This window comes from Octopus bimaculoides, chromosome 16 (genome assembly GCF_046866305.1).
Source record: "Octopus bimaculoides isolate indiv1 chromosome 16, ASM4686630v1, whole genome shotgun sequence".
Lineage (NCBI taxonomy): Eukaryota > Metazoa > Mollusca > Cephalopoda > Octopoda > Octopodidae > Octopus > Octopus bimaculoides.
This window is the reverse complement of record NC_142943.1, coordinates 26,766,956-26,786,955: the sequence shown is the minus strand read 5'-3', so window position 1 is coordinate 26,786,955 and position 20,000 is coordinate 26,766,956. Positions and strand designations below refer to the sequence as shown.

Genomic DNA, 20,000 nt, shown 5'->3' with positions numbered 1-20,000 from the left:
TAGCCATAATTTCAGATCAACATTTTCCACTGTTAAGTAATAGAAACTAACTTCTATGTCTAGGGATCTGCCTGGACATTTGAGAAAATCTATCTCTCTTACACTTTTAGAAGTTATCAGCTGCATATGAAAGCTACCTTCTCTGTTAAACTGTCTGTGATACTATTGCAACTCTTGTGTTTCTATAGTTTGCACTAATTAGACCGTATGTAATTTGTAACAGAAACTCTGTACATGATTGTGTGGCTGTCATAAACCATTCATGTACTGCTAGTCCCTTTTTTACCACCGGATCCCAAAGTAAGGAGTTCTGTCAAAGGCTTTCCGCTGGTTACTGAATGTCAAATTCAGCAGCTTACTTTTATCCAAATCCTTCTCCTTACTTACTTCACCAAAAGCAAGGCTTTTTTAGTAATTGTCCATAGCACAAAACCAAACTATATCTCGGCTAGTCTAACTTTTTCTCTAATTACATGAGCTGCAGTTGTTTCCATAAGTTTTGTGCTCTTGTACAGCAATTTTATTCTTTTGTATAATTACTTTTCTATAGCATTTCCTTTACCCTTGGAACAATTCATTATAATGCTACAATGCATGTCATTATGCATACTACTTTTCTGCATAATCTGGTTGACTATACAAGTAACTAAACCATATCCCAAACTGTCAAGGATTTTAAACATTATAGCAGTAACTCCTAATAGTTCATGGGGTTTCTCCTGATTTCGTATTCTTCAGTACTTTATCGATCATACTGCTAACATCTGGAATAACAAGTCGCTCTGTTGGGTCCACATTGGGAAGATCTTTCTTTCATCCAATCTCCACATGTAATAACCTTTAATGATAGCACTTTTAAGCTTTTTTCTTTTCAGAATCACTAAGAGCATTGCTATCGATCCATACACGCCAACATGAAAAATAATAGCCAACTGTACAAAAAATGAAAAAGTATGTGAAAATATTCACAAAGACCATGTAAAACGTTGCTGCTATAGAAATCAATCGACAACATAATGAACTGATAATTGGATAAAATTTCTACAAACAGGTGTTGTCAATAAAAATAAAAAGAACATTAAAAACAATTACCTTCGCAATTTTCGGGTTACCTTTTTCAAACTTTACCTCACCAAATTCATCACATGAATTAATTTTTTTCTTAGTGACAGATCTAAACCAAATAAACAATCGAAGTAAAATTCTGATAGGAAAGGTAGAGAATGGTAAATAGCAAAATCAAGAGATAAAGAAGAGCCCTAATGAAAACTATAAATATTTACAAATATAGAGACATAAATCCATACACAGAAATAAAAAAATATATTCAAATTTTATTGAATAACACAATGACTAATTTTAAACGAACTGAATAGGAAAAACAAAGAAATATTTTGCAATCAAAAGTAAATAAAGAAAATGGAGTACACAGTGGAATAGTGATGCCACATCTGGGATGGTACTGCTGCTACACATACAGATATCAGAAAACCACATTCAGAAAGAAATCACCAATCCATGCCAAATACTGACAGATAGATTTGCTGTGTCCTCTGTTTGTCTTTTCTACCACTACTACAATAGCCTCTGCTCCTCAAAGCTGGTTGGTCTCTTGTCACCTTATCCAGGTAACACTGATACATACGTCTCTTTTTTTGTCACTCATATTGTGTCCATTATACTAGCCCCCACACTAACAATAATGCCTCTTCTTCTGAAGTATTATTCCTACCCTGGAACTCCCTTCCTGCCCATATTTTATTTCCTGAAAAGGCCTTGTGGACAAAACAGTAAAAAAAATATAATAGTAAAAAAAATATAATAAAAATATAATAGCTAAGTTAATTTAATATCTATTAATATGATTAGTAGTGTGTCTCTCTTTATCTCTCTCTTTTTTCTGCTACCCCCTTTGCGCTTGTCTGTCCCCTAAAGAAAGAATATGCTGGTCTTATTGTATTTATCTCCCTTGCTTACTATACAACTAAAGTCATATGAAAGGTAATATTGGGAGTGTATATTTGTCACTGCTAATTGTATCGTGTATATTTGTCACTGTTAATTGTATCTCACAAATGTAATTAATCAATATATAAACAGTATTTCTGTTATGGGTAACATATAATTATTACAAATATACAAATCGGAAATATCTATTAATCTTTTATACGTTTTGATTTTTAAAATATTTTAATTCTGAAAATTAGCATCCATTTCATTAGTATTCATTTTCTATGAAATTTGGAAGAGAGGCAAAACATATATATTCCCAGCATTAGCCATCATACGATGGGTTAAACAGTTGTTAATTAATAATACTTATACAGTAAGTAGAGAAAAGAACATCTGCAGAGAAGGCTAGTCTTTGCTGAGGAAATCTAATTAGACCAAAATATGTAAACAGTTATTGTAGTAGAATCATTAGAGGGTCACAAAAAAATGTCTTGTGGTATTAGTTCCACCTTTTTATATATTAAGTTCAAATGCCACTGAGATCAGCTTTGCTTATTATCCTTCTGGTGTTAACAAAATAAAGTACCAGTTAAGTAATGAAGTTGGTGTTATTGACTAATTCTTTCACCTTAAACTATTGGCATTATACTTAAGTTAGAAGCAAATTTCTCATCACTACATTATCATATTATTAACTTGATTGCTATTTTCTCTAAATATGGAGTTCAATCATTATAATAATAATGTTTTGATGTCTTCTCATGTACAGCATTGTAAATCAGCATAAAGATTCTCTTATATTTCATTCTATAAGTATGAAGAAAGTTATGTTTGTCTGAGGAGAAGAGCAAAGTATGCCAGGAACCAGGAATTGCATTAAATTAGTATCAGACATTGAGCTAATGATTTCTTGATATTGATTAATATTAATTAAATTTTTCTCAGTATTTTAAATATAATGCAAATAAGGTGATGACGAGGTAGAAGTGTTTGAGCATATTTCTTCTGGTCTTTAACGTTCTGAGTTAAAATCCTGCTGAGGCCATCGTTATCTTTCATCCTCTTGGTGGGGTTGATAAAATAAAATAGCAGTCAAGTACTGGGGTTCATGGTATAGATTAAACCCTTCCCTTAAATATTGCTAGCCTTATGTTTAAATTAGAAAATGCTTTCACCCTGATTAGAGTTAGGGGATGTGTGATGTGATGACTATCATGACATTTCCTTGACACAATTGTTTTGGGTTCAACATTCAGCCTCAGATCAAGTCATTTGACAAACACGTACAACACCAAAATTAATGAATATATTCATCTGTGGACGCGCGCACACACACACACACACACAGACACACACACACACACACACACACACACATCCACATGCCCACACATCCACATGCCCACACATGCACAGAGCCTGTCAACATACTGGTGGAGTTTACAAATTTCTCCAATGCCAGAGTTCATACACCAACCAAATTCTACAATTAACCATTAGGTCCAGCTATAATTAGCCATTAATTAGTTTCCTCTAATTTTTTTCTTTCTCTTTTCCTCATCCTTTCTGCTAAACCTGATTAACTCTCCCTTTGTAGCTATTATCTCCCTTTGGAACTTAAAATTATTTCTGTTTTTCTCCAAGTCCTTCCTTCATTTTCCATCCACCACAAATGTACATACACACATATTCACACTATTTGAATCTTACTCCTTCCCTTTCCCATATAAATACTCTATGGAGACACACACCTGTTACTATTTACTCTTTCCTTATTTCTTTTTACCTGAGTTCCACATGGACATCAACAACTTATCCCCACTCTCCTCTACTAGAAATCACATACCTTCCATCACTTCCTGTATCCATTACCATGATGACTATCTGAAATAAAACATGGATAATCCTCTTCTCCTTCCTTTCTTGTTCTATCTCTCACTCTCCCTCTTAGAAGAAGTGTTTTGCTTCAATCTTTGTTGTCTTTTTCCATTTCTACTTGGCTTAAAATATTGTCTTTGCTTTATATTATCATATTTTTGTTTCTTTGAATTATCTTTCCTGACGTGGACTAAGTGGATTCATGCTTTGATTGCTGCCTAACCTCAATAACTTAGAAAGGAGAGGAAACTGGAATCTATAGAATTGTTAAGTAACAATAAACTAGACATGTTGATTTTCATCCCAAACTGCCAAGGTAACATGGGTTTCATGTAGCCTTTTGAGATTTATTCATATTTAATAATATGTTAGAAAAAATAGTAAAGTTCTTATAACCATATATATTGTGGTGGTTTGAATTCATCATCCATGATGAAGTCATCTTGGTTTCTTCATACACTATTACTATCAAATATCTTGCCAGAAAAGTAAAATTTCAAAATCAGTAAATATATATCTCTCTCTCTTTCTTCCTTTCCCTCTCTTTCCTTCTCTCTCTCTTTCTTTCTTTCTTTCTCTCTCATTCCTTCTCTCTTGCTTTCTCTCTCTGTCTTTTCCTGTCACTCTGTCACTCCGTCTCTCCCTCTTTCTGTCTCTTTGTCTGTCTCTCTCTTTGTCACTCTCTCTGTCACTCTCCATCTCTTTCTGACTCTCTCTCCCTCCCTCTCACTCTCTCACTCTCTCTCTCTCTCTCTCTCTCTCTCTCTCTCTCTCTCTCTCTCCCTCTTTCCCTCGCTCTCTTTCTCTCTCTCTCCCTCATTCTATGCTTGAATATAATTAGGAACATCATTAGCAGATGTTATGGATTTCCCACTGAGTTTACAAATCGGTTTCTACTTTTGCTTAATTTACATCGATTTGTTCCTTAGACAATAGTGAAAGGAATCAATATCACAAATACTAACTTCTTTCACCAATAAAAAAAAATGAGTCTGATTGTTAAAACTATTAATGCTATAGCTGTCTTAAGAGAGATAAGTGTAGACAAATGATGGGTACCAACCAAACTTTGCTTTTTTGATCCCTCTGTTGGTTTCAATCCTTCAACTATTCATGAATAAAAGCAATGATGTAACAGAGTACGGTTTGAAGTATAGCAATTTAGTATATTTCCAACACATTACGAGAATATAGAAATCAACAATTGATCTTAAGAGTTATCTCCCTTGGTCATTAGGGTTTATTAACATCCCCAGGAGAGGTTTTTATCTACTAATCACTGTATAATCTCAGCAAATCAAAAATTTTGATCACATATACTATTACTGAAACCCTTCCATATATGCACTTATATGTTATCAGATTTAGGGATGTATTTCTGGCATTACCTCTCTTTTTCTGAAGTGTCAATATCATCTTCCTGAAAATAAAAGAAATGATATGGAATGTTAGAAGGAATGATGGAGTTTCAACTTTTCACATTAATGCAATATCGTACAACAAATTATACAGAGAAGCCATAATTGAATACAAGCAGTACAAGATATGAGGGTAACCACAATTATCCGGCCAAGACAATCCAATCCATATTAATACAGATATACATGATTTCTTCTTTTCTTATTTATAAGTTTTACTATGGTACACTGCTTTTCACACAGGATTTGAATGAATGAAATCTTCTGGTAAGAAACAGTTCCACATGATGTTAAAAGAATTCCATTTGACCAATTTAAACTTCTGTGTAAAATTTGTAACAAATGTCAGACTGGGAAATTTATAATGATACCTCTAAAAATGACTAAAAAGAAGAGTAGATGGAATACAGACAAAAAAAAAACTAAGTGGTCTGTTATTAAATAATTTGTAGCCTCCACAAAAATAAGACACTTTATAAACTTGGTCTTGTTGAGGTGGATTCCGACTCCACCACCCGATGAATAAAGGTTAACAGGATCATTTCTATTAAATAGAATAGACAACTGCCCAGTCATCAGCAATTGATTGACAGCGATTAATTGAATATGGCACATTCAAAACCAACAAAGTAATTGTATGCTAATAATGTTCCGTATCTGATGCATTGACAGATTTGGCAGAGATAATGGAGGTATACTGAGAAAGGTAAGACTAATTATGAGACACTGGAAGAAATAGTGAACTGTGACATGAGGATGCAGAGTTTAACAAATTAAATTATGCAGAATCAAGAGGAATTGTGATACACAATAGAATAGACCTATGCAACAATGCGTCAGTACAGAAAAATTGATGTTTAAATGATAATGATGATGTTTAATAGTATTTATCATATTAATTGTTTTATATGAAGCACATGAGAACAATTTTATGAGAAGAGAAGTACATATGATAACTTCTTATTCCTTCTCAAATAGAAATTGGAACTAGGAATTGAAAGTGAGAATTATAACCAAGTCAAGATCTCAGTTCTCTGGGTGTTTGTCTTCTAATGTGAGAGGCATAGGAATGTTCAACTAGTGACTACATTCTTCAAAGTCTCTCTTCCTTTGATTATGAAGCCAGTACAATTCAACTTCTATACATTCTCTCATTATTTTCCTCTTTCTTCCCATTAAACAGAAACGATACCAAAGTGGACGTTGGTGCTCAACACAGTCCTCCAAATCATTGGATTCTATTGAATTATCCAATTCATGCCTGCAAGGAAGATGGAGGTTAAATGATGATACATAATTATGTGTGTGTATATATATATATATATATATATATATATATATATACATACACAGGGGTTGGGAAAATAATGGAAACACCTTAAAACTTCAAACAAATTTATTTTAATTGGGTAGGACCGCCTTTGGCAGTAATTACAGCTTGAATGCTACAAGGTATGGACTCCTACAAAGTTTTAAATTGTTTCCAAAGGAATTTTTGTCCATTCATCAGCTAAAACAGTCTGGTGGAGGATATCGACTCCTTACTTGCTTTTTTAAAATGCATCACAAATGCTCAATAATATTGAGATCTGGGGACTGCGGTGACCAGATAAGATGTTCAACTTCACTAGAATGTTCCCCATGCCAATCAGTAACAACTTCAGCTGTGTGAATTGGTGCATTTTCATCCAGAAATATTGCGTTTCCCTCCGGAAACAGTTCCATAACTATAGGATAAATTTGATCAGACAAAATGCTTAAATAATCTTAACCATTAATTCTGCCATGAAGGGAAACCATTGGGCCGGTGGATTTCCAAGCTATAGTCCCCTGAGATCATTACAGTTCCTCCTCCATGTTTAACAGTTGGAAGGAGGCAGTCAGGGTCAAAAGCTTCTTTTGGCTGTCTCCACACATATACTCGACCGGTGGTCAGAAATAAGGTAAAGGGTAAAGGATGACTTGTCTGAGAAAATAACATTCTTCCACTGCTCTAGGGACCAATTCTGTATGGTTGTACTCCACTCTAAACGCTTTGCAATGTTTGTTTCTGAAAGTAGTAATCTTCTGATTGCAGCCCTCTCATGAAATCTGGCTTTGTGCAGCTACCGGTAAACAGTTTTGTGGAAACTGGGTTCGTGAGGTGGTCATTAATCTCTTCAGTAATTTTGGGAGCTGTACTTTGTGATCCTTTCTAACAATTCGCATAAGAGTCCGACGGTCACTATCTCAAAGTCTTGGCTTTCTTCCAGAGTTTTATTTCAACGAGGAGACTTTTCCTTCATTCTCAAAGGCTGTCATTACTTTCAAGACAGTACTTCTTGATACACCAAACATTTCGGCTGTTTTCCTTACGCTAGCACCTGCCATACAAGCACCAACAATTTGACCACTTTGAAAGTCTGATAGATCTGTCATTTTAATGAATTTTAATTACCTTTTTCTGATGATATCTGAATGGAAACAGCAATTTTAGCAAAACATATTATGTAACACTAATAATAAAGCAAAAAACATAAAAATAAACAAGCTTTTGACGGTTTTATAGATATTTCAAAATTATGATGCTATGATGCTAGGTGCTTCCATTATTTTGTCCAACCCCTGTATATATATATATATATATATATATTACTTGTTACATTTGACTGTAGCCATGCTGGAACAACGCCTTCAGTCAAGTAAATCGACTCCAGAACTTATTCTATGTAAGTCTAGTACTTATTCTATCGGTTGCTTTTGGTGAACCGCTATGTTACAGGGGCGTAAACATATCAGCACCGGTTGTCAAGCGATGTTGGTGGGACAAATACAGATACACAAACATACATACACACACATATATATACCTACACACACACACATATATATGATGGGCTTCTTTCAGTTTCTGTCTACCAAATCCACTCACAAAGTTTGGTAGGCCTGGGGCTATATTAGAAGACACTTTCCCAAGGTGCCATGCAGTGGGACTAAACCCGAGGCTAAGTGCTTGGTAAGCAAGCTACTTACTGTACAGCCACTCCTGCGCATATATATATATATATATATGGTGCACCAGCATGACCGCAGCCACTTGGCTGAAACCCATAAATAAATAAATAAATATATATATGTGTGTGTGTGTGTGTGTGTGTGTGTGTGTGTTTATATATGTTTGTATGTGTGTATATAATATAGTAAGGCTTCAACAACTCATATAGTACTGAATCAGTTAAGAAAGTAAAGATATTATTTATTAGACTGAATTAGAAACCCAAGGGAAACAGACATGAACAAACCTTGTAATTATTCTCTTTGTACACAGAGAAATAAAGGAGAAGGTCCTGACATGTTTAATAAGTCATTGACCACTCATTAGATGTTATTCATTATTCATTATTAACAAATGCATGGTATGCAAATTAATCTACCTATTACAGTTAAGTTCAAATTTGTGTTGGATTGAAATAACAATTGGTTTGTTTTTAATTTCATTTATATTCCATTACATTGGCATCTCACTTTACTCTTTCTTTTCCCTCTGTCCGCTTCTCTTTCTTTCAATCAGCCTCCTCTTGACTATATATCCTTAGTTTTTATTCTATTATTATCTATAAATCATATCTATATTTAAGCATTAGAATCCACGACTTAGAAATCTTGTGTTCACCTTTATATTTATACTTTTATTAGCATGACAGAATAAAGAGCTCCTTTCTTTTGAAAAGTGATAATGTAAATCTCAGACAATGATAAAATTTTCAGTTTTATTGTTATAATCATAAACTTCATTTTATAGGTTATTTACATTATTTACACTGGACGGATATGGGTCTTCATCTTGTTTGTTGTTACCACAGCGTTTACTTTCTGGCCTTCATCGGATGTCTTAGGGAATTTTGAACCTAATCGGGGGGTTCTCATTCCTAAGGTATTTTTTGCCAATGTTGTTGTTGTTGGTGGTGGTGGTGGGGTTATTATTATTATTATTATTATTATTATTATTATTATTATTATTATTATTATTATTACTATTATTATTATTATTACGAATTCAAGGCACTACATGGATTTGTACTCGGAATCTTGGGGTCAGTAGCCATGGGCAATTATAGAGTGAATTTTAGGGCTTTTAAACCTGATATTTTTATATCCTTCAATAATACCGGATCCCATATTCTACACATATCTGCACAAGGTCTGCTTAGGAGATTATTGTGTCCTAGCAAGTTGTGTTCTAGCATCCTGTGGGATGAAGTTAAAATAATAGACGGAGAACACCACTGGAAAATATGAAAACTAAAAGAGGCAGGACATTTGCTAGGACAGATGAATATGGGAACCGTTATTAAGGAAGGATACAAAAATATTATGATTATAAACGCTAAAAATCACTCTATAATTGCCCATGGGCATACAACATAGTGGTTAATAGCGAGTTCAATTGCAGGTAGTGCCTTGAATAAATAATGATAATAATAATAATAATAATAATAATAATAATAATAATAATAATAATAATTATTGAATAATTACGCATACACTCGAACGTGTACACAATGATATATACGTTTTGATACCCATAGAACTACACATGCATCTTAATGTTTACACAACTACGTGAAAATCACAGGACACACTCACGCATACGAAAACACATATCACAAACGAAGCAAAACCAAAACTTTTTTTTTTTTCTTTCTTTATTTTCATTTTGTGAACAAACACAGACAGTGAACCATTCATAAGTTTAAAACGCCACACACACACACACACACACACACATACACACACAAATACACTATGCCCGGAGATAAATCTATCAACAAAAAAAATACAGATGAATACCGATCTGCTAGCCTTAAAAAACTACGCTACGAGCAATGTTTACATGCTGAGAAACAGACAAATCCGTCCCCTAATGTCAACGCCAAAGCTCGTCATGCCTCAATGATAACAAGGCAGATCACAAACCAGATTGGTCATCAACCGAATCACGAAGGGCCACTTACTCGAAATAGATCTGCTAGCCTTAAGAAGCTACGTCACGAGAGCTCGGAGACGGTGTTGTCTCAAAAAATGTATCCTAAGCAGACAGATCCGTCCCCTAGCGTCAACGTCGAAGCTTGTTATGCCTCACTGTTAATAAAACAAAATATAAACCGGAATGGTCATAGACCGCATTATAAAGGACCACTTACTCGGATAATGAACCAGATCCGAGACGAGAAATCTGCTACTGGTTCAAATCTTCCCGACACACAGGAGCTGGAAGTACCCCACAACCGGAATATTCCAACAGATGGCCATCCATGCTCGTCATCAAATAACCAAACGAAAAAGAATGAAAAATGGTCTAGGGAAGATAATAAAGAAGTTCTTACAGCCTTCTACCATGCCATATATTTCCCTACGGATAAATCTAATACTGTACAAACCTACTTAAACTGGAGACAGAAACACCTTGAAGTAAGACCCTACATAGACAGTAACAAACTTGCCAACGTCAGAAGAAACATTATGAAAAAAAAATTACTAACTGAAGTAGAGGTTGACCAAATTAAGCAAGCAGTAAAGGATAAAAAGAATGAAACTGCAGCTAAAGAAGATAGTACAGAGGAAATAATTATAAACCAGCCCAAGGCTGAGGAAAATACAGTAATGATTGAAAGAGTTAAGGTAACTGATAGGCAACGTGAAATACTCTCTGAACCAACCATAAACACTAATACAGGTGAAAATCAAATAGATGAAGAAAGTCATACAGAAATCGACGCAACAGAACTACATGATCTAAAAAATCAGATCATGATTGAATGGCTGAAAATTAAAGAAACTAGTATGAATGAACGCGACACTCTCCCCAAAATTCGCAATTCTAACCAAAACCTGAAAATAATTGGTAAAATCCGCCTTGCACTTAAGGATATAATTTCAGCTAATGATGTTGATATTACAGATCTCAACCACCTGTACTATGCATCCGCAAGAATCTCAACGATTCTATGTGGTGAAAAGATTAGAAAAAGACAACACTCCCACAAAAAGCCTTCTTGGCAAGAACGCATTCAACACCAAATTAAGCTGCTTAGATCTGACATAGAATGTTTGAAAAACCTTAAATTTGACAAGAGTATCAAACCTACAAAGACCCATAAACTAAAGAAAAAATATAATATGAAAACCATAGTTGACATTGATGCCACCATAGAAACCATCAAGCAAAAGGTATGTGCTAAAGCTGCCCGCATAGCAAGGTATGAAAAGCGTGTTAGATTCTTCCGAGATAATAACATGTTCAAAAATAACCCCAAAAATTTCTACAGGAAGATAGAGAAAACACCAGTAACAATAAAGTCTGTCCCATCAAAAGAAGAAGTGCAAGAATTTTGGAATAAAATCTGGGCAGAAGATAAAACACACAATGAAAAGGCCCCTTGGATTGATAGAATATCTACAGACCTAGACTCCTTAGAGGAGCAAAAGTGGGAGGGGGTCAAGGTAGAAGATATAAGATCTGCTCTCAGGAGGTCAAGCAAATGGAAGTCTCCAGGAAAGGATAAAATTCCTAACTTCTGGTTGAATGCCTTCCCAGAAAGTCATGAACTGCTAACAAAACTTTACAACGATGTTTTGCAAAATCCTAGTTTGATGCCCTCTTGGCTAGTTAATGGTTTAACATTCCTGCTTCCAAAAAATGAGGAAACAAACGAACCAAAAAATTATCGACCCATAACCTGCTTAACAACAATGTATGAGACGCTAACATCTGTCCTAACCGAGTACACCTATAGTTTTTTAATAGAAAGTAGCATATTCCCTAATGAGCAAAAGGGATGTAAACGTGGATCTTATGGTTGTAAAGATCAGCTACTCATCAATAAGATGATCTTAGAAGATTGTCACAAGCGACACAAAAACTTGTCAATAGCCTGGATAGACTATAAAAAGGCCTTTGATAGCCTACCACATAGCTGGATTAGGAAATGTCTGGGAATGTATAAAATAGCTCCTACTCCGCGAAACTTTTTATCCGTAAGTATGAGATCATGGAGAACCACACTGATGTTGAACAATGACAATGAATCTCTAAATGCTGGAGATGTAAGAATTTCATGTGGCATTTTCCAGGGTGACTCACTATCACCACTCCTCTTCTGTCTAGCCCTAATACCGCTCTCAAAATTGCTCAATGATGCACAGTATGGTTATAAAATATTTGATAAAAATATAAATCATCTCATTTACATGGATGATTTAAAGCTCTTTGCAAAAAATGACCAACAACTCAAAGGCCTACTAGCGATTGTTAAACAATTCAGTGATGACATCAGGATGCAATTTGGCCTTGATAAATGTGCAAAAGCTACCTTTATCAAAGGAAAAATGACAAATACATCTAATGTGAACCTTGACCAGCAAAATGTCATAAAAGAGTTAGAACCAGCGGAGAGCTACAAATACCTAGGGGTAATTGAAGGGGACAATATCAAGCACTCAGTGATGAGGGAAAGGATCAGAAGAGAATGTTATCGCAGGGTGAGAGCAATACTGAAGACAGAGCGGAACGCGAGAAACAGGATCGAAGCGATCAATGCTCTAGCCATACCAGTCGTGACTTACAGTTTTAACATCGTTAACTGGTCAATTACTGAAATATGTAATGTTGACAGAAAAATACGAAAACTGTTGACAATGCATAGAATGCACCACCCTAAGGCAGATATAGAACGTCTTTATCTGCCAAGAAAAGAAGGAGGCCGAGGACTTTTACAGCTGGCATTATCAATGAAGGTAGCCACAATTGGCCTAGACACCTATCTGAAAAACTCTGAGGACTGGATGCTAAAACTTGTCTTAAAATATGAAAGCAAGAAAGCATCTTACTCAGTAACAAAACAGGCAAAGGAATATCTAAGTGGATTCCAATTGCAACAAATTCAAGAATTAGACGAACTAGAAACACCTGCAGAAAAAGCTAAGCGCTTGAAAACCCGTGCTAAAATTGCTGCCTTAGCTATTATGACTGAAAAATGGTATGGAAAACCTCTCAATGGCAAATACCCAAAGAGAGCGAATAATGCAGATATTGACAAAGCCCTTACCCACCAATGGTTAATGGCCTCTGGCTTGAAATCAGAAACAGAGGGGTTTATCATAGCAGCCCAAGATCAATGCCTACCTACAAAGAACTACCAGGCCAACATATTAAAGAACGACAGCTCCCCATTATGTCGTATATGCCAACAACAAAATGAGACCATCGATCATGTTGTCTCCATGTGCAGTCTGCTTGCGCCTACAGAGTATCTCAACAGGCATGATAGAGCTGCACAATATATTCACTGGGTAATATGCAAAAACCTGGACTTGCCCCATGATAAAAACTGGTGGGAACACAAACCACCCCCAGTACTTGAAAATGATCACATTGCACTCCTCTGGAACTTCACCATTCAAACTGACAGAAAGATAGACGCAAATAGGCCAGACATCATACTGAAAGACTTCAGACAAAAATCATGCCTCCTCATTGATATGACTGTCCCAATCGATATAAACGTATCTGTCAAGACCTACCAAAAACTGAGCAAATATAAAGATCTTGAAATAGAAATTAGCAAAATGTGGAATCTGAAGACAAAAACAATACCTATTGTCATAGGTGCCCTGGGAATGACAGCGAAACGGGCTGATTACTACCTAGATCAGATTCCAGGAAACCCCAAAATGGCTGAAGTTCAAAAGATAGTGCTCATGGGAACTGCCCATATCCTACGTAAAATACTGTCTATGTGATCTCAAATTTTAAAGCAAACATAATTTTCTTATGGTTTCTTAAACATTCACTTGAACAAAACTGTACAAATCCAAATATATGGTACCCTAGGCATAACACCTACATCAACTTCTAACTTGTTGTCTCTTGAGGTCTCTGGGTGAGACTTGGATCCAACTTGTACAAATGCAAAACAAAAGTCAAACATAAAATAATAATAATAATAATAATAATAATAATAATAATAAAAGATAGGCTACAGCAAATATTCTGCTTGATACTACAGATTTTCTATGCCAGGATGCAATACCAGGCAGTGGCTCTCATGGCTTCTGACCTTAACTGATTGGAAGTGTTATCATGTACATTGTTTTGTCTTGGTATAAAAGATGGGCTACAACAAATATTCTGCTTAATACTACAGATTTGCTTGTCAGTTGTTTGACCTTAACCAGTTGAGCATGTCACTTGGTGGCTGACAATATGTGCATCTCTGATCATGAGCAGAAGTAGTGAGGGAGTATCATAGCCATGTGTTGAGAGGAATTCTTTGGGGTTTGAATAATTCACTTTTGGAAACAGGTATTTTGCTCAGCATCCTTAAACAAACCTTATTCAGGGACCTTTTGAGTGGGATGGGCTACTTGACCTGAAGAAAATTCTAACTGGGCCCCACATGTGCTGTTTATCTTGATATGAGATCACCATGTCATGCACATATTGTTGTGATGCATGTGCCTGGTGTACCCTTATCAGACGGGTAGTCATGATGGGTATAATGGGCTTCGTATATTTTACCCCAGTGTCACTTTGATGACATGCACTGCTCTCTCACTCAATAATAATAATAGTAATAATTTTGAAGGGAGATAATCATGTTTTCATAGCACACTAATACCCTCTACACTCTATAAGATGTCCACAAATAATATTTAGCCTGCTCAACAATTCTTGCTACTATTTTCCAATATCCATCGACTCTCATTGAATTACATCCCAAACATTACTGCTTACTAAACTGTAAACCATACATACTTTTACTCAATTATACACAAATCACTCAACTCTTACCAATTATCCATCTCTGCTGAATTATGCAAAACTCTCTGCTCAAACTTTGAAAGCTGGGGCCTGTGCATATATAGATTCCACTCTTCCTATCACTGACCAGTATATCATAAACAATTAAACATAGATTTCAAGTCCTTGTGGATCAAAGTCTTGCCTTCCTGAAATGACATATTGCACCCCTTTCTTCATATACATGGAAACCCACCTAAATAACACTCACACGGAAGTGGAAATATAAAATTTCACCATCATCCATGCAGATCGAGCAGACCAAAATAAAGGAAGGACAACCAATTTTCTCCATGACTCTGTTCACACGGATGCCGAGGATATATTTTCGAATGTCTGCCATGAATCCATATCGCCATACAACAAAGTTGTCTCTACAGACATCCCCAAATCCCTCTACAGTTATTTGAAGAGTGCCTCAATAAAATCAAGTCTTTTCTTAAAAATACAAATCCGGGACATATTGATGATGGGCGATTTGAACCCCCTTTATCTAAACCAGTTTACAAATACTTTAAAGCTACTTAACTGCACAGCACCAGACGAAACAGCTGCAGAATTACATTCTAATTAATGAATGAATTTTTCCTATCCCCACTGGTGCTTTAACCAATAAAACAAGAAAAAACGGTCCAGAATCTGATATTAAGAAACCACTCTAGCTCCATCCATAGAATTTCAGTTGAAAAAAATCTTTTGAAACCTTAGTTTCTGGCTCACCAAAACCAACCTAGTCACTCTCCTCGCCTCTGCACCAATTCAACATCAATTTTCACAAAGGAGACTGGGAAGAAATTATTAACAGAAAGGTCTATCACTTATCGATTGGGCCTCCACCCACAGTTCCTCTGACATTGAAACAACATGACAGCGACTTGAGAATGTCACTTATACATGATCAAAACATGCATCTACAAAACACATAAACATGAACAGAAATAGGCTCCGAAGAGAGAAGAAAACACTCATCTGGAGAATTAAATAGCTCAATAAAATCAAATCAACCAATTACAATACTACCGCCAAAATGCAACCATATTCAACATAATAAAAATGGCTTGAGTTGAAAAGCATCACCTACATCGACATGAAAATCTACATCGACAATCAAACAGCTGCAGAGGAAAACTGGGTAATCAAACCAAAATCAGAATCCAAAAGTGTTCTATTTATTTGCCAATAAGCATAGGTTCTTTTTGTTGGCCACTGATTGATGATAAGATCATTCTCTGCCATGATGTTAAAGAAATGACAGAAGTACTGAAGAAATAATACTGAAAGAAGTGAGATCAAGTACTCATCTACAGCAGACCCTGAGAGATTCCCCGCTAATGTCTTGAAAGAATGTGGAAACCAATTTGCAACCCCTCTAACCAACCTCTGAAGAAATTCTTTAAGCTCAAACTATATACCGAAGTAGTTCTTATTTCAATCTGTCATCCGGTTTTTAAAAAGGGAAACACGTCTCTCGCAGTTAACTACATCCCAGTCACATTCGCCTCTCATCAAATTGTTTGAAGAGGAGTTGAAATAAAGAAAAGCTGACTTCTTTGAGAGCGACAAGCCTCTAAATTCCAACCAGCTTGGCTTTTGCTGCAGCAAGGATTAGCTTACATCACCACATCGATGATGTCTTTAAAGTCTTGGGTTCAGGTTCGAACTCTGACTTCAGAAAAATGTTCAAAAGAGTCGACCGCAATACTCTATTGACAAAATTGTCAAATATTGGAATCCGTGCAAAATTGCTACACTGGTAAACTATTTCCTGGAGAACAGAATATAATATGCTGTGATCGGTGGAATTCACTCAAAGCCCAGAAAAAAATTACCAGTGATTTTTTCCTCCAGGAAGCTGTTTGTCTCCCGCTTCTCTTTATAGTCTATACAAACGACATCTCAAGCGCCATCAAGCAGATCAAATAAAAACATTTGCAGATGACTTCAAGATCCATGAAATTATCAATGGAGAAGAGTTAACTGAACTCTAGTCTGATCTACATGCTTTAAGCCAATGGGCGGGCAAAAGTAAATGTAGTTAAATGAGGGAAAATTTGAACTGATGCATTTTGGAAAAAAGAAGACTGCACTCAAGCAACAATATTCTCTTCCTTCAGGGTTACCATATACAGCATCCAATAATATCAGGAAGTAAGGTGTGATTGTTGATGACAATCTCATCTGGAGTGCCCACATCAATAATAAAGTCGAAATGGCTCGCAGAATGAGTTCATGGATTCTCAGTACTATCCTATCCAGAGAGCAAGATGTCATGATTCTTCTCTTATCCTCCTTTCTACGACCACACCAAGGATACAGCCGCCTTCTGCGGTCTCACCAATCCATGCAAAACATTACGAAAATAGAGTCACTGCAGAGAACATTCACTGTAAAATTGGGACCGCTTTAAATCATTGAAACTTTATTCTTTTCAGCGCAGCCGTGAGCACTTTGTTATTTGCATGACATGGAGAATATAGCACCAGCATTGTCGAAACGACGTTAACAATAGATTCAGAATTCCTCCAAGGCTGGGGCTACGTGCCATACGTTCTCTACACAATACAGGCTCACAAAACAACACCACTGCAACATAATTTCTTTTTCTGATCAGGCCCTGCTCTATTTAACATTATCCCACAACAAATAAAAGAAAAAGATTTCATCATCTTCCAATGAAAACTCAAATTTCCTCAAGGAATACCAGGTAAGCCACCTACACCTGGATAAGTATTAGTCAACATCTCATTGATTGAATTGATGGTAATATCGCAAAATTTGACTAAAAGATGACTTGAATTATTTTCTTCGTTTGTGTTATTAAGCTAGACATAGCCTGGGCCAATCTTGGACCGAAACATATCTAAGTTAATTTATCATACAGATACATATACGTATGAATGCGCTACGAAATATTTGTCACCATAGTTATCCATTCTGATACACATGCTTATGCGTAAACACACACCAATATATATATATAAATATCGGTTGTGTAGGAATCAATTAGAGGGGTTTTAATATCTCTAAGGGATAATCAAAGTCGCTCCTGGTTATTACCTGAGTAGGTACAGTCTTTTGTAAGGTTGCACGGTAGCAGGTAGTTCGGCTGGTAAACCATAGTTTAGGTTATATAGGAGAAGAAAATGGATATAATAAGGAGGGGAAACTGGTGATTTTCGCTGGTATACCTTTAATTTGATTCACCTACACCGCCGTTGATAACCAATTGCAGAATGTAAACATATTGAATACACACATGCGAAAAAAAATGTGCTTAATTAAACTAGGATCCCCGCATCTAAATCATACTCACCCCGCCCTAATTACCCACCGAAACTAACCAGTCTACCACAATCAAACCTCTACCCAGCGAATTTACCAGCGCAAGAACAAAATTTAATGTAAGACTTACTACCTTTGTTTATATTACCACCACATATGTATTGATTATGTATCAATTATTTTCGCATCCTAACCGATGCATCTATCTATATTCGCATTCTGATGAGATTTACTTAAATCAGTGAATTGAAACGATCGTAAATGCTGCCTTCATTTCTGCTTCCTCCTTCTTTGTTATCTAATTAAATTAAAGGCATACCAGCAAAAACCATTAGTATCCCCTTGTTATTATATCCATTTTCTTCTAAATATATATATATATATATATATATATATATATATATTTAGGTAGGTTAAGTAGTGGTGGACAGCAGGTGAGGGGTAAATCAAGCATGAGGGAAAGAAAAGAAAAGAAAAAAAGAAAAAAAAAAGGAAATGGAAGGGCAATACCCTAAGGAGTGGTAAGAATTTTGAAAAAATTTAAGGTAAGGGAATTAACGTCAAGGTATTAAAGAAATATATCTATTCTACAGTATAAATAGAATAATACAATGAAACACTAAATTACTAAGTTTAAAACTATAGGGAACAATAATAATTAGAACAAGATAAACATATCCAGTTAAAATAAGATATAAATTAAGTTAATGTGGGGTAGTATTATTTATGAGTAAAACTATAATATTAATGGCTAAAATCCAAACAGAAAGAAAGGGCGGAAGAAGGAAGAGGAAAAAGGGAGAGGAATAAAGTTAGAAAAACAGGACTAAATTAAGAGAATTAAAGCTAAGGTTTTCGAAAAAGTGATAGATAGAAGAGACTCAGAATAACCTAGAGAAAATGTAGGAATACTATCAGTGGGTTGGGAAAGGTTAAAATGTATTCTAAGTATATATTAAAAGTTATAACTCAAATAAAATAGTTATTAGTCAGGGAAATGAGAGAAACTAAATTAAAAAATTTAGCAAGATTTACTTTTTATAATATTTAAAGGTGCGGGAGTAACAATGCACACATAGAACCCTAAGGTCAGATCTATTGTTAATTAGTCTAGGATTATCCTTAGGTTTAAAAATTTCGTAAATTTCCATAGAGCACAGTCCACAGCCATATCTACTATTTCTATAAGGTTGTGCTCTCCTGACGATTTCCCATTCAAGATTAAAATCGATACCATTTTCCTTCAATTCCCAAATTTTATTAGATAAAGATATGCTATTGGCTTTATGTTTAAGTCTAAATGAAGAAAAATGGTTATATAATCGTTGTTTAAGGTTGATTGTGCAACCAACATAAATGTAATTATTAGTTGGAGTAGTTACTGTACATTTATAGACTACATTACGGGTTAAACAACGGCCAGATACCGGACAGTGGGCTTTAATTCTACAATTGCAATTAAGGGGTTTATTAGCTATATATATATTGCTATGTTGATTATTGATACAAGTATCTAAATTAGTTACATCAATATTGCTGGTTGTATTATTAGATATGCAATTGATATTGTTTGAGCTTGGAAGATTTATCTCCTCAACTATGTTAACAGTTGAAGTATTAATATGTTC

General features: G+C 35.3%; 1 protein-coding gene across 8 annotated transcripts in view; it reads right to left on the bottom strand.

Moving 5' to 3' along the window:
* Positions 1-20,000, bottom strand: part of LOC106871768 (uncharacterized) — a 1,221,261-nt gene that overhangs the window by 888,777 nt on the left and 312,484 nt on the right. For all 8 annotated transcript variants that reach the window (XR_016244689.1, XR_016244690.1, XM_089364843.1 and 5 more), the window contains exons 21-22: positions 5,220-5,251; positions 1,093-1,174 (exon numbers count right to left, since the gene is read on the bottom strand). Coding sequence is in view for 6 of the 8 variants with exons in the window: in XM_089364843.1 (XP_089220969.1) it covers positions 1,093-1,174; positions 5,220-5,251 (114 nt within the window). In the remaining 2 variants the exon portion in view is untranslated. The remainder of the gene's footprint in view (positions 1-1,092; positions 1,175-5,219; positions 5,252-20,000) is intronic.